The 19,987-nt window shown below is 40.4% G+C and overlaps 1 protein-coding gene across 15 annotated transcripts in view; it reads left to right on the top strand.

Moving 5' to 3' along the window:
- Positions 1 to 19,334, top strand: part of mark4b (MAP/microtubule affinity-regulating kinase 4b) — a 40,133-nt gene extending 20,799 nt beyond the window's left edge. For 3 of the 15 annotated variants that reach the window (XM_069534121.1, XM_069534120.1, XM_069534119.1), the window contains exons 4-19: positions 3,276 to 3,324; positions 3,417 to 3,482; positions 3,897 to 3,967; positions 4,454 to 4,510; positions 5,041 to 5,277; positions 5,579 to 5,698; positions 5,899 to 5,998; positions 6,138 to 6,247; positions 6,593 to 6,782; positions 6,864 to 7,084; positions 7,624 to 7,727; positions 9,798 to 10,076; positions 11,705 to 11,787; positions 14,271 to 14,315; positions 15,619 to 15,664; positions 16,249 to 19,334. In XM_069534121.1, coding sequence (XP_069390222.1) covers positions 3,276 to 3,324; positions 3,417 to 3,482; positions 3,897 to 3,967; positions 4,454 to 4,510; positions 5,041 to 5,277; positions 5,579 to 5,698; positions 5,899 to 5,998; positions 6,138 to 6,247; positions 6,593 to 6,782; positions 6,864 to 7,084; positions 7,624 to 7,727; positions 9,798 to 10,076; positions 11,705 to 11,787; positions 14,271 to 14,315; positions 15,619 to 15,664; positions 16,249 to 16,582 — 2,112 coding nt within the window. In that variant the 3' untranslated portion in view covers positions 16,583 to 19,334. The remainder of the gene's footprint in view (positions 1 to 3,275; positions 3,325 to 3,416; positions 3,483 to 3,896; positions 3,968 to 4,453; positions 4,511 to 5,040; positions 5,278 to 5,578; positions 5,699 to 5,898; positions 5,999 to 6,137; positions 6,248 to 6,592; positions 6,783 to 6,863; positions 7,085 to 7,623; positions 7,728 to 9,797; positions 10,077 to 11,704; positions 11,788 to 14,270; positions 14,316 to 15,618; positions 15,665 to 16,248) is intronic. The other 12 variants (XM_069534123.1, XM_069534122.1, XM_069534127.1 and 9 more) reach the window with 9 other exon arrangements.
- The last annotated feature ends 653 nt before the right edge of the window (positions 19,335 to 19,987 follow it).

Genomic DNA, 19,987 nt, shown 5'->3' with positions numbered 1-19,987 from the left:
TCAATATGAGTTTTAAATACACTTGATTTAAATACAGTTATTATGAAAAACCATAATACTGTAAAACTCAAAAACCCATTTTTGAGATGCGAGGACCATACTTTACAGCAGCTGTGTGTCTATGTGTGTCTGTGTGTGTCTGTGTGTGTGTGTGTGTGTGTGTGTGTGTGTGTGTGTGTGTGTGTGTGTGTGTGTGTGTGCAGCTCCTGCCATGTGCCTGCCGTTCCATGACTTCCCCCAACCCCCCCGAGGTGCAGGAAATTCAGGCCTAGGGATTAATACCTGGGTTGGCATGGCGATGGTGACGTGGGGCCATCGCCATGTGAGAGAAACAAGTGATTTAAGAGAGGATGAATGTGAGGAGGCAAGAGAGTGAAGATATTCTCTTGGCTCTGGGAACAAATGGATCTGATGTCTCTGATTTGTTTGCAGTGCACCAGAAAAGTACAATAAGAAACATTACAAGCACAACATTAAATCAATATGAGCTCAGGACTGATTGGATTCGTGATCAATACCAGTGACTCAACAATTTCCTGGCCAGCTGCTGAGGTTTCTGGTTCTTCAGTATCTTTTCTGGCATTTGGAAAAAAATCTTGGTCATTATTTTTATCACAATAAATCCTGTGAGCGAACTGTGGCCACAGTTTTGACCATGTAGGCAGAAAAAGTGAAGGACAACTTAGGAGAGAGTGAGAGAAAGAGAGAGGTGAATGGGTGTACAAGAGAGCAAGAGGGAGAAGAGGCTTAGCTGATAATTCTTCTTAAAGCTTAGATGAACAGCTGATGCACTGTGCACTTAATTCAATTACACACACTCCCAGTGGGCCGTTGTTTGTCCCTTTATGATGATGAGACTTCCTATTTTTAACACACTGGGCAGAAAAAGTGACAGAGAGGAAAAGAAACTAATGTTGATAATAGATTCCCTGTGGGTGTTATGTGTGAATGCTTCATCACAACATCTTTCTCATATAAAGTGAAAATATATTTTTTTAAATAAAAAAAACATCACTTCTTTATGCTTTAATTATTACAGACTTGAAAACTTAATTAATAGAATATCAAAATTGGCAATCCATTTTCTATAAGTGATGTCAGTTAATTTATAGAACACATTTAAAAACAAGTTGACCAAAGTGCTAGTCAGCTTCTATATGTGCACAGACTTTGTATTTGTGTGTGTGTCTGTGTGTGTGTGTGGGAGAAAACGTGTTTGCGTAGGCAAACTACTCTGGTGTTTTAACTCAGGGTCAATTGTGTACCAGGAATCTGTCTGTTATGATATCTGTGAAAACATACACCGAGGCTTACACACTTTGCCTCAGGCGACTCTGGAGTTATGTCATCGTATGAGTGTTGTTACTTCACTGTGAGAAGGAAAGTTCCTTGCACACGTGGCACACGCAACAGCTGTCAGGTCTGAATCGTTCATGAATTTGAATATATTGGCCAGGGCATACTGTCTGTACTGTAGCCCTCCCTGGATGGATAGGATTAACATACGTCATGTAAATGATATGCTGTAGTCTGCACTGCTATCTTCCTCTTTGCATTAATATGTTTTTGCTTAGGTGAACACAAAGGTTAACACTTCCTGTGTTTTAAGTCTTTGTGCTAAGCTTACTTAGCCAGCTGTTGGCTATAGATCTGTATTTAAAAGGTAAATATGAGATGCGGACAAATATGAGTGCAAATTAGCGCATTTACTAAAATATGAAATTGTGTTTGTGTTGTACAAATTGATCGTCCAATCAAATTTGCGGTGAACAATAGCACGATATAACCATAAAAACATGAAAGATGGGAATTGCATTAGGTTAAATATGTTATTGTAGCAGAGATACGAATGTAGAGATGAGGGAGGAGTGCGTTTCCCAGGAAATCTGAGTGTCTGCAACAAGAATGAAGGCATCAGTGCATTCCGCTTTTTGTATTCTTGTTCTTGTGCTGGTCGCCCTCTTCTGCTTTTTTCTTTGCTGCGACTTGTTTTTCTCTTGTGAATAATTTATTCAGAAAAATAAATAGTCAAATTTGCTGCAGTGGTTTACGGAGCAAGAATGACAGCAACACTGCGACTCCAAAAAAAAACATAAACACATTGTTAACCCTTCCTCCTTTTTTTATTTCACGTTATTGTGTTCCAGTCTTTTCCTGCCTGCCCTCATCTTCTGGGCATTGTTAATCTGCCTCATTTTCTATTTCTGTCTCAGTTTCCTGCTGACACACTCATAACGTATACACACACACGCACAAACACAGGCATTCACACAACACACACACACACATGCACACAACACAGAAGTTGCATTTCCTCACCCAGGGTCAGAATGTGTCACTTTGTCTCTAATAACCAAAGTAAAACAACTAATGATGGATGAATGAACTGATTGCTTTACAGAGGTCAATAAAACAGGTGCAATAAATGAGCAAAATCCTGAACCTTTGATACATAAAATACAGTTTCAAGTGACTGTCTCTGATTTTAATTCACTTCTGTGGTGGATTACTTCCACGGCCATCAGCAGTTTCCACATTGATAGATCTATCTCTGCCGCTGTAATCTGGTAAAATTGAGTTTGCAGACAAACGCATTACTTTAATTAGACAGAGAGGTGATGTTGCAGCATGAGGCTGCAGCTCAGTGGTGAATGGGCAGAAAGAGAGAGAGAGAGCGAGCACACCCAGGGGAGGAAGCCCTGCTGTCAGCCCTGCACCACTGAGACACTCCCTTGGGTGATCTCGAGGTGGTCGGAAACTTGAGTGTGAGGGGAAACACGCATGTGTGTGGAAGGACAAGATGGATGAAGAGGGAGCGTTGTCTATATACCAGCTGTGAACTGTGTGAATTAACTGAAGAACAATTAATTTGATGGATGAACGAGACACATTTGACACTCAAGAAAAGAGTCTCGACTTGACTTGAAACTGAATGAATGCATTTTTAATTTAAAGTGACTCCATATATTGACTGTCGTCAGACAGGTCTTATGTGGAAATAAATATCGTCAAATTAAATTCTACCAGAATCTGTAACGCACAACTTTAAAATGCATTTAGTCAAGATTATACTGCGGAAATGGTCTTTTATTTATTTTATAAGTGTACAGTGCCCTCATTCAATCACCATTATCCTTTATACAATATATGTTTTCTTTTTTCTTAAATATTTAAAGTAATATGTCTGTGGAATATCCTGTAGAGACCCACGTGTGATTATGTTTTTATTTTTTTTATTGTATGTCTGACGATTCTCCCATTAAATTTATTTTCAGCTGTTTCGAGAGGTACGCATCATGAAAACTCTCAACCATCCTAACATAGGTGAGCATCGACACAGAGAATTATCGTGTGTGTGTGTGTGTGTGTGTCCATTCTGACCTCTGTGCTAACATGTCTTTCTCTGTGTGTTACAGTGCAGCTGTTTGAGGTGATTGAGACGGATAAGACACTCTACCTGATCATGGAGTACGCCAGCGGAGGTGAGTGGCGTCTCCACCACCCTCATCAGAACTGTATACAAGAGTATTGGGAATTATGGTGCCAATTAGATTCTTTACTTTGACTGCTCTCTCTCTTTGTTGCGTTATCTCTTTCTTCTAATACCTAAAAAGGACGCAGCAGCTCACTGGCTCAGATGCTGCTCTGTTCAACTCAACCTCAGCCTGTTTTACCTTTTAGGATCTTTAGAGTGCAATGTTTGGCTGGGGTCCGAACACACAGATTTTTGTTGCATTGCATATAAATAGCAAACATTAATCGCAGTATCCACATATTGATTTGGATGTTGTTCCAAACATTTGAATAAAAACACGACTAATACATGGAGCATCCGATTAGTAAGAAACTCATGTCTGCCCAAGGTGAAGTATGTCTTCATAGTGTTTTTCTTCCAGGCGAAGTGTTCGACTACCTCGTGGCTCGCGGCAGAATGAGGGAGAAAGAGGCCAGAGCTAAGTTCAGACAGGTGAGGAAAACATCAAACCTTCCCATTATCTCGTTCATCTGTCTGCTCATCCCTAAACAGCTGCACTGAACCAAAACTGACAGCTCGGCTACGATTCTAATTTCATCAGGGGAAATAGGTGTGAAAAAACCTGCAGGCACATCAGGGCTGAAAACTAAATCTCAGCAAACTTTACAATCGGGAGCAAAGTTAAATCTGTGCTGATTAAGAAAAAGAGAACAGGAAGCAACATATATTCATGCTCATTAAAAGTAAATGAACTGAAATCTAAACTTGAAACCAAATAAAAGAATCAGCAGTCGGGTTTATCTTACACAGTAAGAAATTTAGTTATTCACTTTTTAATTGTAAAGTTGTTGTGTTCTATTATTGGTCAAGGAGACGTGTTAATGTTGCTTCCATTTGAGTTTCCATTGACAGTTAGTACAAACATTATGTGGGATTGTCTGCTCCTGATTTATGTCTTTTCTTTCTTTCTCTCCTTAGATTGTTTCAGCGGTACACTACTGTCATCTGAAGAAAATTGTTCACAGAGACTTGAAGGTAATTACACAGTTTAAATACAATGTCACTCAGTCAAGCACATAACACTGCCAAGGCCCAACAGTCACCTTAAATTCAATCAAGCTGCACCACATGTCACTCCTTCATAGGTATCATTCCTCTGAATAGAAATAGAAAATATTGGAAAAAGTTGAAACATCCCTATCTCACAATGTTAAAGAAAGTAAAAATAAAAGTCCTTGATCGAGCCTCTGAGTTGGTGCCACACCAGGGGTGAAGATAATAAGAGAAAGAATGAAACTGGCCCATAAACCTTTATATATAAATATATATATATATGAGTACATTTTCAAGCTTAATGTCTGAATGCTTGTATACATTTTTCAAATTAATTTATTAACTAATAGGTTGATGTAGATAAAAACAGTATGACATCACTGATGGAAGCTATGGCCCTCAAGTTGCGAATGAGCTTTTCAGTAAAAACACATGCTTGTAGTTTTCCTGTTTTTTCTTCAGTTTATTTTCCTGCTTGTCATGTGTTTCTCTGTCTGTGTTGTTCCCTGCAGGCGGAGAACTTGCTGCTAGACGCAGACTCCAACATTAAAATAGCCGACTTCGGCTTCAGTAACGAGTTCACTGCAGGCAGTAAACTGGACACGTTCTGTGGTTCTCCGCCCTACGCTGCCCCAGAGCTCTTCCAGGGTAAGAAGTATGATGGTCCAGAGGTGGACATCTGGAGCCTGGGCGTCATCTTATACACGCTGGTCAGTGGGTCATTGCCCTTTGATGGACAGAACCTAAAGGTGGGTGACGTGACTGTTGCTTCCATATAATGTCACATGAAGTGACGTTGTTCTCAAGCTCCCATGTAGTGATTTTTTTTAGGTTTGGAAAGAAGAAATCAATAAATAACTTGTTTTGATGATACACAAGAAAATCAATGGACAAGATTTATTTTAAATACAGTCACCTAAATGTTCTTAAACTTAAACTCTGATATTTTCCTACCACATAGTTTTATTTATCATATATGATAAGAAAATCTGGCAGATTCAGTGTCTCTCAATTTGAAACTCTCTCTGTATGAATGTGTTTTGTGTTCAGGAGCTGCGGGAGCGTGTTTTGAGGGGGAAATACCGTGTGCCCTTCTACATGTCCACAGACTGTGAAGGTATCCTGCGCCGCTTCCTGGTCCTAAACCCTACCAAACGCTGCTCGCTGGAGGTAAGAAGTGAACTTCACAACAACACAACCGAGAGACACATACAGTACACACAAAGACACCAATAACAAATAAAACACAAAGCTGAGAAAAGGCCCACACAGTAGATTAATCAGTAAATGAAGTAAAAAAGGAAAAACATTCTTCTGTGTTTATACTGTATTTCTTTAAACTTCTTTCTCTTCTTCTCTTTCCTAACCAGCAAATAATGAAAGATAAGTGGATCAATGTAGGGTATGACAGCGAGGAGCTGAAGCCCCACACAGAGCCTGTGGAGGACTTCAATGATAACGGTCGCATTGGTGAGTAACGCACAGCTTTTACTGTTTAGCACTGTGGTTGAACCCTTCATAAATACATTCTAGTTAATTAGAAGCTCAACCTGCATCACTTGTGTAAACTGTTAAATAGCTGTTTCAAATTGAATTGGTCTCGTTCCAGATGTGATGGTGGGGATGGGCTTCACCAGAGACGAGATCAGAGATTCTCTGTCTAGTCAGAAATACAATGAGGTCACCGCCACATACCTGCTGCTGGGGCGCAAGAATGAGGTGAGTGTTGTTGTTTGTTTTTTTCGTTTTTACACCTTCTGTAATCAGGTAACTTACATGAATGACGTGTTGTGGTGACAACTTCTACAGGGTAGTTTTTATTTTTAGCCAGGGTTATGATTATGTAGTTATGAATATCACTAAATTAAGAAATCAACAGTTAAATCTGTCTGAGTACAAAAGCTGTTGTTGGTGTCTGCAATTCTTATTGATTTATTTATGGATCAGCCCAAAAAAATTACATCACAATCCGTCCTCAATATGTCTCACAATTATAATAAAACCTGGGTCTATTTATACTGTAGTTTTAAATCTTCTATCTGTGTCTGTCTGTTTGTATCTCAGACTGATGGCAATGAGTCTCGGTCGGGCAGCAGTCTGAGTCTCGCTCGAGTCCGGCCCAGCACCATCACCAATGGAACAAGCAAACACTCCACTTCCTCTTCCTCCTCTGGTGCACCTTCTTCATCCTCTGGTCACAAGGCGCAGCGCAGCGCCTCGACGTACCACCGCCAGAGACGACATTCTGACTTCTGTGAGGCCAATTACATAGTGAGGTCAGCATGATGAGTTTGATTTCTGAAATCTTGGCAACTAAGTAGTCCTTTCCTCTCAGGTGGTCCAGCGGTTCCAGGGTCCACGCACCCCAAGCAGAGTCCCAGTGGTGTCGGCGAAGGGGCGGGACTCAAAGAGGAGCGACTCTCAATACGCAAGCCGAGCACCAATACTGTCTGCTCCCGTAGCATCCCCACCCCCTCTAGTCCCATGGTAAGCTCTGCTCACAACCCGAATAAGGCAGAGATACCTGACCGGCGCAAGGAAGTGAACTCAACCACGGTAAGTATTCTATGGGTGTGATGAATCATCCAGTGTACAGATGGCACAGATCCTCACAGTCCTCCTAATCCCATTTCCTCGGATTACGGCACACTGAGGCTACACTGACACAGATATTATGAAGACGGCAAATATTAACATCCTCCACAGATTAGAGAAAAGCTGAATAGAAAAACATTTTCAAAGCTTGAGACAAATAACAAACCATAGATTCTTCTAGGAGAAAACAGAGATTGTGGTTGTTGGTATCATTAAGAGAGAAAGTCGAGGGAATGTGAAGAGTTCAAGACCGAAGTCAGATTAACCTGAAATTAACTCTTCAATGATCTGAGCAGCAGAACTGTCTGAGGTCAAGCAGTCGAGACAGGAAGTCAGTGTTTTCAAGTAAATCACAGTAAGGCAAAATATATTTCTGTCGCGGACGTGAACCACACTCATCCGCCACATCGAGATAAAACAGAACATTCACAGATATTCAGGACATAGTTTTATTCATTAGCAAATTCATCTGATTTGGGGTTTCTGATTCCTTTCTCCAGAATAACATCCCTGCTAGTGCCATGACTAGAAGAAACACGTACGTTTGTACGGACCGATCCAGCACTGACAGACACACACTGCTGCAAAACGGCAAGGAAAACAGGTAAGAGGTGTCTGTGTGATTGTTTCACGATAAAATCCCAACAGAAAGCTGTTTTGGTCAATGGCATGTATCATAATATTTGACCAGTTTGAGAACACCAACCTATCACAGCTCTGTACCTGTGCTGAAAGTTTCTTCAAGACAGAGGATAAGGGTTCACTTTATTGTGCAATTACGATTTCTGGCTGAAGTTATGAGAATTTTTTTTATATATTCATATTTATAGAGAGTACAGTGTATTATTACATGCTGGTTTATAAAGACTGGTTGCACACAGCTTCTATTTTATTAGACAGAGCCTGGAGAGCATCTCACAGACATTTTGTCTCTTCAAGACGGGATAAAGGGCTTAAACTGTGCATGAGTGGGCTTGTGTGAGTGTTTTTATGTGCCCAGTATGAACTGTCTGTTGTTGTGACAGATGGTTGTCTGCTTGTCAGTTTCAGACCATTGCATACACAACCCCCCCCTCCCCTTCCTTTGGTCAGTCTCTTACTTTCTGCTGTCTGACCTCCAGTAACATTTTCCGGCACAGATTGGGAGGTGGGGGCAGAGGATACCTCAGGTAGATGGTGTATTGAATAGACAAAGACGAGGAGAGTTTTTTAAATATAGAGTTAAACTTAATTGAAGGTAGAAAAGAAGAATGTGAATGAGAGGTTGTGCAAAATATTGTAAGTTATTTTTACAGAACTTATTTAATACTAGCTGCACAAAAACTATAGAACATTATAGAGCTTTATGTGGATGAAAGAGGTTTAAAACATTTCAGAACTAAGGCTATAAGATCTTGGAATAAAATAATAGAAGCTTTAAGAGTTTTGAAATTTTGAAGTGGCAGCAAGAATAAAGTATTGGTTGTTGTGGTAAAATGCACAAAACGTACTCACGTTTAATATGTTTATCATGTTTTCATGATACTTTTTAAGATAAAACAAAGAGAAAACCTCACAGTGCTCTGGATGGCACAATAATGTTGAAGAGGGGTTTGGATTTCACTCTTTGAGCAGAGATCTACCTGACACTGCTACATTCAGGCCTTAGAATTTACCATCATTCTCTGTCTCAGCTCCATCTTGTGATGGAACAGGTGGTAGAAAAGGGGGAGGTGAACATTTGAGAGCAGCAGGATGAAGTGACGTCTGGCACTGTGCCAGTGAAGCGCTGTGCGGTTGAGACAACAAACACGTGCATGGACACACACTCACACACTTGCAGAGTTATGTTTGATAACAATTTACAGCTATGAACAACATAGAGGTGAGATTGCACTGATTATGTACAGGCATACTCTAATCACATCTCTACCATTTTTTCTACTCTTTGCTTCATCTACTCCTCTGTTCTCTTCTCCTCCCTCTGCCTACCGACTGAAACCTTTTTTCGAGGGGGGGGGGGTACAGTGTTTGGAGGTGGGACTGCAACAGGCAGCTCGTTCACTCTGACATTGAATGATTTTGCTCTGCAACGGCTGTGCTTCAACTTAACCCATCTAATGGTCTGCCCCACTTGAACCCTGTGTGTGGGTGTTATCTGGAGCGTTATGAAAAGCAGCCTCAGGCCACCAGCCAGAGAGTCGGGGATGGTGGTTTTTGTGTGTGTGTGTCTGTGTGTGCACGTGTGTCTGTGTGTGTGTGTGCGCAGAGGTAAATGTGAGTGTTGGATGAAGAGAACAGGAATGGACGAGAGGTAGGAGGGCATGCAGGAAGATGAGAGAGCTCAGTGGGGTGAGAGAGAGTATTTAGGGTCAGTTTATTTAAATGAGAACTGGTGCCCATGATGTGAGGAGCTGCTCTCTCACTCTTACATTTCCTTTCTTTTAGTGTTTCTGCTGCTTCAATAAATCCAGTTTCAGACCATAAAAGTAATAAAAATACTTAAATGCTCTTAGAGAACTTGTTTGTAATCTTAAAATCAAATAACACAATTCCTCCAAAACACAAAAAAAACCACACAGTAACATTTCTGCACAGTTCTAACATTTGCAGAGATCGAAATAATTTTGTTTGCAACTCACCACTCTCTGTTTCTCTCCTTTTCCTCTCCTCCCTACCCTCTTTAACACACCAGTACCTTATCCCACCGCCTTCCCCCTGCTTCCCCCTCCTCCCACAGCATCGCGGGCGCCTCTGGGGCCTCCTCTTCATCCTCAACACCCTCCTCCCGCCTTTCCAGGGGATCCACGGTGAGGAGCACTTTCCATGGAGGGCAGATCAGGGACCGTCGTCCTCCCTCTCATGCTCCCCCAGCATCTCCCACTCCATCCCACGATGCCAGCCCACTCCCCCATGCCAGGACCCGGGCAACAGGCAACCTGCTGAGCAAGTTAACCTCCAGGTTGACCCGCAGGTAAGGGGAGAAGCTGGGAGAATAAGTCGGGAAGAAAGGTTTCCTTATCACCTCAGTTGATAGATTTGCATGAAAATAAATGAGTTTTGCTTTTTGTTATTGAAGACTAAAGGTGAAAATGGAAAGAGGATAACTGGTAGAAATAAAGAAACAGATGATAAATTAAGTTTAACAGTTCATGGCTCATTCAGACCTTTGCACGTATTGTCAAGGGCTGTATATGATACTAAAGATTATTATTATCCCAAATCAATTCATCATGCAATTGTGTTGAAGTGATGGCAGATTGTATGTTAACAGGCTTGTAACATTTAGCTAACCATGCTGCCTCTCACCGTCTCTTCCCTAACAAGTACTAACCTACCAGCGTTCCTTCTCTAATTTTAAGCTTTTCAGAAGACTCTGTTATTCATCTCAGACCTGGGTCTAATAGTTTTTAATAATTTCTTTGTGTCTACCAGCAGCTGTAATTTCATACCAGATGAGTCAACGGTGTATAAATCTGGATCACACTACAGATGTTGTCCTTCATGTGGTTTCTCTCAGAAACAAAGACAGACAGCATTGATTACAAAACTGATTCTACTCAACCGTAATTTTAAAAAAACGTATTTTCAACAGAAATTTTAATTTAACAAAAGACACTTTCTGATGTTACAAAGTCACACAGAGGGCTCAATCTTACACCCAGCAGAAAGCAGCATGTCTTTTCTAGTTGACTGATGTGGTTGTCATTTTCCTGCCCAGTGTCCACATTGTGTAAATAACTGAATTTGCACCCATCTGAGCTCTTGTTATTAAAATGAGGTGTGGTGAAAGGTATTGTCAGCATGTTGCTCTCTTAGTGGAAAAACATTTCACTATGATTTTAAGTCTCATTATAAAGATAGTCACATGCATCTAGATCTACACCCTCGAATGGGAGATGGCACTCTGATTGTTTATTGGACGCTACCTGAAACACATCCATTAATTAATTAAGAGACTAAGTACTCTTTTAAGCCATGTGCTGCAGTGACCTTTTTCTCCCGTTAAACCAGCAGAAGTGGATTTGTTCGCTTCCTAAATGCATTTGTGAGCTTAGGTCGTTAAAATAGAGCTCTGAGTGGTAACTTAGCACTGGGAACCACACAGTTTACTGGAAGCAATGGCTGCCCACTGCTTGCCTCCATTAGCAGCAGACACTCCACAGTTGTATTCCTCAAAGTTTTAAGACTTCAAGTGGACCCATTTGACTTGAACTTTTCAGTTTCTGTCATCATGAAAAAATTATGAGAAGCTGTTTGACCCAGGTCTGCTGATCAGGGGACATAAAGTTTGTCCCTCACAGTCAGTTCTTCTTGGCTGCTTCTTGTTGCTTTACCTGTTTGTTTGTTTATTTGATTGTTTAACAAGTTTTGCTTTTCCTTGCCGGTCACCTGCCAATCTTCTATCCTTCTTTATCCTGAACTACAGTTCACAGTTTGATTTGTTCTTCTCTGCCTCCTCTACCTGTGTTTCTTTTTGTCATTCATCTCTATGTTGTGTTCCCTTCTTTCTCTTGCTTTTATCTCTCATTCAATGTCTCTGACTCTGCTGTTATTTTACCATTCCTCTCTCCATCTCCTCTTCTTCCTCTCTGCTCCTAGGGTCACTCTTGACCCTACTAAACGCCAGAGCTCAAACAAGTCCATGTCGGGCTGCACCCTCCCACAGGGGACAAAAACAGTTAGTAAGTCTTCCTTTCCCATGTTTTCTGGCTGCTTCTGTCTGTCTGTCTGTCTGTCTGTCTGTCTGTCTGTCTGTCCGTCTGACTGTCTGTCTGTCTGACTGACTGTCTGTCTGTCCGTCTGTCTGACTGTCTGTCTGTCTGTCTGTCTGTCTGTCGGTCTGACTGTCTGCCTGCCTGCCTGCCAGTGCATCATCATCCCCTCTGCTCCTCATTGGCTGTCTGTTGCAGGTTGGAGTTGAGTTATACAAACATTAATCCGAGGTGAAGCTTCTCAACAGGCAGAAATGCGTTCAGTGGTCGAGTTAAATTCAGCCTGCAGGTTTCTGGCTCCAGGAAATCTGCAACTGAACTGGAAAAAAAACCCTCAATTTCTCTAGACATAAAAATTCAGTTTATTTATTTTTTTACATTTTCCATAGCACATTTTGTCATCGTATATTTATTTTTAAATGCACATGTTTGTTCCATCAATAATAGTCTGAGATTCACAGTTATTTGTGATGATTACATTTAATTGAACAGAAAACATCCGGTAATTTGCCTGTAAAAGTTTAATTTAGTTTACTTTGTTAGTTTCTTCCCCTAGTGCAGCTTTATCTCTAAATAGTATGTTAAGACTGAAAATCTGATCAGCCGCTGTCTGTCTGTCTGTCTGTCTTGACTGCTTGTGTCTCTGCTGGCAGGGCTTAATGCTGTAGTTCTCATTATAGGCTGTAGGTGACGCAGCACCATCACCTGCTTCCAGCAAAGCACATAATAATATTGGTATTCTGGATCAACAGGGGGCGGTTTATTGTTTTCTTAGATGGTTTCCCTTTTTCGAGACAGCAGCTGTGAATGGTAACATTTCTAGATAGAGAAATTGTCTATTAGCTCATGTCAGTACAGGAAAATTGACACAGACACACATCTTGTTTGTAGAATTAACTTCCGTGCCTATTTGGGTGTTTTCCTGAGTATGTGAATTTATTGCAGCCTTGAGTCTGAGTCATGTAATCAACACCATATGTTTGTCCATGCTGTTAACAAATTAGTCGTCCTGCTGAAGAGCTCTGGGATCTCTGGGAGGATCCGAGACGGGCAGGAAAGAGGGGGATGGGGCGTTATTGGTGTTTTGTACAAGGCAGAGGCCGGGGGTGAAGGATGAATAGTAGTGATGGAGAGAGACAGAGAGAGCTGATAAATCCATCACTGTTAAAATGAAGAAATGGTGATGTAGTGTTTTAGTTTGTAAGGACAAACTTTTCTAATTCCATGTATAAATGGTCAAACATTGACATTGTGGCACCATTTTTTGTGTTGATTCATATTAGGTTAAATTGCTCCTCCCTTTGTGATCACCGAGGCAACATTCACAGTTTGCAGAAATAATGGTCGATGGTGTTGCAAGTAAAGTAACTCTCAGTTTGTAACACTGATAACAGCAAATAAAAAATTAAAATTAAATACAGAAGTGAGTTCAGGTTGTAAAGACTAATTTCTGGGTGAGAAAGGTGCAGCTTGTGACATTTAAAGGTCGCAGCATATGTGTGAGCGCTCTGCAGAGGCAGAAACATCTTAGCCTGCACCATTCATCCCGACTGACTGACCCAGTGTCACCGTCCCCTTTAATTCAGGATTAGTTACATAACCAGGATTTATCCTTCTCTTAAACAGGGATCTTACACAGCTCTCCCTCAAGATTCAAGCAGATTGTTGTTATACTGTCGCTGTCCTCTCTGTCCATCCCTCACTCTCTTTCTGACTCTCTTTTTACTTCTTCCACTCTCTCCCTCCCTTTTTCACTCTCTACTCTTCCTTCTCTTGGTGCCTAACCTCCAGCTGTCGCTCTCAGCTCTCAGACTTTATACAGATGCCTCAGTCTGACACACATACTGCAGTTTATAGATAAAATGTTGCTTACTCACTCTCTTTACCTGGACAAGAAAGGAATGATCATAAACCAGACAAAACTTATACTTATATACAAAGTAAAGATGTGAATTGACAATTTATTTCAAAAGACTAAATTATATCAGTGCAGTTCATGGTGAAATCCACACCTCTGCCCCCGTTCACGTGATAATATAGAATATATATAATAACAAAGGCAGGTGTTCTGTGTAGCTCTTTACATTAGATTTGTATTTGTGTGAGTCATGTCCTCCACTGTAACACACACAGTGGATTCACTCCCTTCACGTACATTTTTATTTTAAATTTACTCCTTTACTACTTTTTGTTTTGCTGGTGATGTTGACATTTTGTTGTTTCACACCCATCCACTGTTCCAGTGTACTGACTGTGGGTTGATCCATCTGTAGTTTGAAGATCAGCTGTCATGCTCTGTGTTGTGGTCGTTCGTTGACGTGGTTGAACGTGAACTGTGCGGCTGATTGTGGCATTAAAACAGGAAGTGATGGGTGGAGGGGGCGGGGTTAGTGTTGGGAGTTAGCGTTATTGGCTGATCGATTACTAACAGATACATTTGTCTTCTTCTTGAGGGTCACAGACGAACCTGAGAGAATCAGCAGATCTCCGGTCACAAGGTGAGTCATAATTTACTTTTTTTTTTAAATTTGAACATTGAAAATGATAATCTAAAAACATGCTTGTGTCCGCAGCATCACATTATAAATAATCCAGGCAGTGATGATGGATATGTTGGCCAATAAGTAAACGGAGAGATGCTAAACTAAGTTTGAGATTACTAATGTTGATGTTTGACCAACAAAGGATCATTTTTAATTTAGAATCTATTTTGATCATTATTCTTATTCTATATCGATGTGGTTTGTTTATATTTTGTGTTTATGTTAAAGAAATGACTTTTGGTTAGTGTCTTCATCTTGTTTTGTATCAGTATCATAAGTCTAAACTTTATTTATATTACGGACTTAACGACTTCTATTTTAGTCCTTAACTGTGTTCATGAGAATGTTATTGCATTAGTTAATTCACTATCTATTTGAAATGGTAAATGGTCTGTATTTATGAATATTTCTAACAGGCATTTGTGAAATTCCTTTTTTTACTCTGTGATAAAATTATTGACATGGTGGCGGACCCGAAAAATCGCTATTATTCAAGCCATGTGCTTTTAGTTTCTCGAAGTTGCTCAGTGTCCCCTGATTATACAAGGTACAGTATGAAGAGAGACCCTGACTGGCCCATCTCCTGTAACTGGCCATTCTTGAAATTGATCCACTTATTGTCTATATCCATTAAATTTTTAATTAGTCCTTTATCACCTAACCTTGGATGATTTGACTCCGTCTCAGACATGTTCTATTCAATTTCTTTCCACTGTGCTTTATAATCTGAAGCATACTACTCACATAACAAAACTAAAATTACATTTTCTTTGAAATTTTCTCTTTAGTTTGTATAATACAGAAATGCACATAAAGCATGATAAATACAATCTCACTCAAACAATCATTTCTCCATAGTAACTTAACTGAAGCAACACTCATCATCAGGCTGCTTTAAAAAAAATCCCCTTTCCTTCTTTGCAGAATCGCACTCACACACAACAACACAACTTAATTATTAATGGTTAAAAACCTTGATTGGATTAAAACTTAAAGTTTCACCATGTAACAGAAATGAACATGGACAAGCAGTTATATATTTTTTTAAATCACTTTCAATTATTTCTGGTTTCTTTTTCATGCTAAAACACTTTTTAAAGAATCAACAAAATCCTTCTCAAGGTTTTTGAAACTATTGAATCCAAGATATTATCAAAGGTATAGACTCTTGTTCTCTGATTTGTTCAGTCTTGATTCAGGGTGTTTAGTCTCAGTTCATCAGTGTGTTGCTAAAGGTGTTGTGTGTACTTCCTCTCAGCCTCAGCTGCTCCGGTCCAGTGTCAGTCTCAGATTAAAAACAGCAGGTAAACCAGCAGGACCTGGGGAACGTTAGCTAACGGAGTGTGTTGTGAACGTAGATGCTGAGCACGGCTCCCGGTGGTAGACGATCCTTTGATGTAAAGAAAAGAAAGAAATTATAATAAGTCTTGTTAAGTTGTCGTTAGGTGTGATTCTATTTTATTTGTTTCAGGTTTCCCTTTGTTGTAAATCCAGTGTGTAGTAATGGAAGCAAATAGAAAATACTATTTCACTTTTTTGTGGAACTAAGTAGCAAAATGTCAAAATAAAATAATGTGTGATTAATTTATTTTTTCTTTCTCTCCTTTCCCAAACCATTCATGCACTCACACAACTTTGTAAACATTCTTATTCTTGCCTTCATTTATCTCTTCACACATCCACCAAATACCCACACTCCTTTATCACAACATGTTTTTATCCATCCTCCTGTATTTATATCTTCTCTCCTGCTCTCACCCCCTTCTGTTGCTGTCCCACCCTTCACTGTGTAAACATCCTGTAACAACTCATTTTGTCCAATTTGTTTTTTAACACTCATACATTTCCTCCTCCTTTCTCATCTGCATCGCCCTTCCCCCTCTTCCAGTCGCCATATATCTGGGCATCAGAAAGCGGCAGAGCCCCGGACCCCCCGATGCGGCTGGGATGTAAAGGTGCGGAGCCCCCGCGACCCGGCCGAGGTGGTGCTCGCACTGCGTGAGGCAGCGCAGGGCTGTGGCTGCCAGGTCCACCTGGCAGGGCCTTTCCTCCTGTCCTGTACCCACGGAGCAGCCGGCGCCCGGGTAGCGTTTGAGGCCGAGGTCTGTCAGCTGCCCAGCGGGCTGGGCCAGAGCAGCGGTGTGAGGTTCAAGCGCCTGTGGGGGGCACCGTTAGCCTTTAGAGACATTGCCACCAAAGTTTCCAAGGAGCTGGAGCTCTGAGGGCGACAGGAGGCGGGGCAGAACTTATGACAGACAGGACAGGTTGATGGAGGAGGAGGAGGAACAATGTGGCAGAGAGCATCGCCTCCTCTTCCTCCCAGGGTTCCACCTCATGTGATGCGGCTAGCGCTGCCTCGCCTCCGCCAAAGACCCCCTTCCTCTGATGCCACCAATCACAGCCAGACAAACAGTTGCACAGACACGGATTGACCGCCATCGGCAGACTTACGATGACTTTGACCTTGAAGATGTCAGTGACCTACGACCCCTGCTTAAAACATGTCACCACCTCCATTGTATGTGAGCCCATGGAGTCCAACTGTTTTTTTTGTTGTTTTTTTTCAAGGTTTCATATTTGATGATGAGAATGGTGTTGCTGAGAGTGATGGAGACTGATGAGTTGTTGTTAATGTTGTTTTTCCTATTGTACCACATTTGTCAGCATTTATTTTTAAAAAGCTGCTATTTAAAGAAATGTTTTAGATTTTCTGTGTATTAAGTTTATTTTCTTTCTTTAACGCTTTTGAAATGGGCAGAAGTTTGACATCTGTTGTCGTCCTCTGAAGCCGCCCCCACATATTTAATGTAGTGAGGGCCGCAGTCTGACCTCCAGACTGTAGAGGGAGACATGCAGAACTGCAGAGACTTGTGACAGACTGAATGAAGAACCTCCACCTCTCGGCCCATCCATTGGAAAAGCCCATATTAACGCTCAGTTGGGTGTTTGCACCGTTTCTGGTCAAACCTCCCTGCAGGCGAGTTTATTTTACAGATGAGTAAAGCTGCCTAATGATACAGAACCCAAGCTGAAATGTTGATAACCTGAACATTTGAGCTTTGGCTCCGCGTCTTACAAATGCTGAACTTGGCCCCAAGATTTGTTCCTCAATATGTTTTCAAGAAGAAAATCCTTTTTAAAATTTGAAACTACAGAACATTTTGTAAGTTTATAAAAAACTGGACCTCCACCTGGAATCACAACAGGATGTCTCAGCTCTGTGTTTATTTGATTTAATCTGGATGTACACAGACAACAGAGCCACTTAACATTATTCTACCTAGAAAAGGATAAATTATTATAAAAACAATATTCTATTGAACTAATATCAGCTCAAAACATTAACTTTTTTTTTGCACATATCGAATGCTTTTGTTCTTTTGTGCAGCAAAGACTGAAAAATCAAACTTTTTCATCAAATACAAGTTTCCAATTTGACTATCCGTAAAATGTTGTGGCTTTTATTATTGACTAATCTTAGCTTTTATCTGGTGGGATTGTAAATTAACACTGAATGATTCAGACACAAAAAAGCAAATTTTCTAGGCAGATATAATTTCAAAAAATGAATGAAACCTGATCCAACATGAAGATAGAGACTTGTTGGTTCCTTTGGTCCACAAATGTAATCTCCTTTCCCCCACATTTCACTTAAAATGAATAAATAAATAAAACTCATACTGGTTGATACTCATACTACGTTGAATAGTTCTCCTGGTAGCACTTAAGATAGCATATCTTTACTGTATCACCTGTCAGGATGCCTTCATCGTCTCTTCACTCAGGTGTAGTGCAATACAGCCCCAAAGTCAAGAATTAAGACTTGATTGAAAAATAATTGATTGAGACTTAATATGGCTCATTTTTACATTTTTGATATTTGTGATATGTCGTCAAGCACTTTTTTTCTTTCAGTCGGGATGTAATCACACTGTTCTGGCAGTGTTTCTAATCCATCTGCATTTTTCTTTTGTTAAATTGTTAAAACTCCCACATTTGAAGCCCATTGAAATTGATCATTTACACATTGAAAGCCTTTATTTCTTTAACTTACATGTAAGTACCCTTAATGACTTCTCGGCATCATTTATTCCCCAAATAAAAGCAGATCTATTTCAAATTAAAAAAGAAGTCGTCATATCAAGAAAACTAAAAATATATTTTACGTCAAAGTTAAGATCTGTCTTCACAAGGTTGTGTCAGATTTCAATTTTTTCGCATTTGTGTTTTACAGCTCGTCGCCACTTTTCATATTTAAACAGATTTTTCCCTCTGTTGACCAATCAGGCTGCAGCACTGATGAGAGGTGTGTGACTGTTGACCAATCAGGTGCCATTATTCCTGTAAGAGGTGTATGACTGTTAACTAATCAGACTCCTGCCTCATCAAGTTAGTGTTTCATTTAAAACCATTTAACATTTGCAGTGGCATAAAAATGTGACTTTGAATTTGTGAAATTTGATTCGTATACTTCACTATTTGCTGCTCATCATAAACCAAATCAACAAGATTCACCAAAACACAGAGTCCGCCAGGTGATTCACTGATCGATCTTATTTTTCTTTAAAAACAAGAGATCATAATGTGCATTTTTGACGTAGCAGCATCCGACAAAACAATGATGGAATGCTTAAAGTGAGATGCTTCAGCAGATGACTAGTGATCTTTACGGCTGTGAGGTTCACGTGTTTATGGGAGATTTCAGCTGTCGCCACGTCCACTGTCTGAAAATGTGAAGCTGTGATTTAGGGCTAGTTTTTGCAATTGATTTTTTTTTTGCGTACAACTGGGCCTCACTCTCTGAACCTGTTCTAGATACAGTTAGGGCTGTGCTTTGTATAGTGTGTTTGAAGCTGTCGCTGTTATAAACAAAACTTAACTTATGGGCTGAAATTACAGAAACGATTGACCTGCAATCCTGCATGTCTCCTAAGAAATAATGTGTGACACAAAAATAAAGACTTTCAACTTTAATATTTTTGCCCTTTTTTCCTTTCTGGGATATGGATTTCATGTGTTGTCCCACAGGTTTGTTTGTGCTTTTGAATTGTAGAGTGTGTCCAGTGAAAACTCGACATATGATTCTTTTTAAATTAGTTTTTTTTTTTTTTTTTTACCTCCACCAAGGAGTTGTTATGTTTTCATTGCTGTTTTCTCTTTTACCAGGATTACACAAAAACTATAGAACAGATTTTATTGAATCTTGGTGGAAGGGTGAGGTCTGGGACGAGAACTAGAATAGTTTTAGCAGTTTCTTCAACGAGGTGAGGCCGTGCTTGTGTTCTGTGAAGTTACCGAGGAACTGCGGAGTTCAGTGCATGTCTGGAAGCAGGACGTAAAGCGCGAGCAGAGGCCAACATTTCCTACACGCTGGAGGAAGTAAGCCTCTCACAACAGAGTGGACCAGCTGACCAATCAGAACAGACTGAGCTCTATCAGGAGGGGGGTCTTAAAGAGACAGGAGCTAAAACAAAGTGTTGGAGACAGAGGCTGAAACGAGGAGCTGCAGCAATGGACAGTCTGAGGAAAGTGTTTTCTGAACATTAGAGCATGAAAACCTTTTATAGTCATAACACTAATTAAAATGATCAACCTGAATATGAGCAGAATTTATCTCATTTAACATT

This window comes from Paralichthys olivaceus, chromosome 11 (assembly GCF_024713975.1).
Source record: "Paralichthys olivaceus isolate ysfri-2021 chromosome 11, ASM2471397v2, whole genome shotgun sequence".
NCBI classification, from domain to species: Eukaryota; Metazoa; Chordata; class Actinopteri; order Pleuronectiformes; family Paralichthyidae; genus Paralichthys; species Paralichthys olivaceus.
The sequence above is the reverse complement of the archived record's forward strand: the minus strand, read 5'-3'. Positions and strand labels throughout refer to the sequence as shown.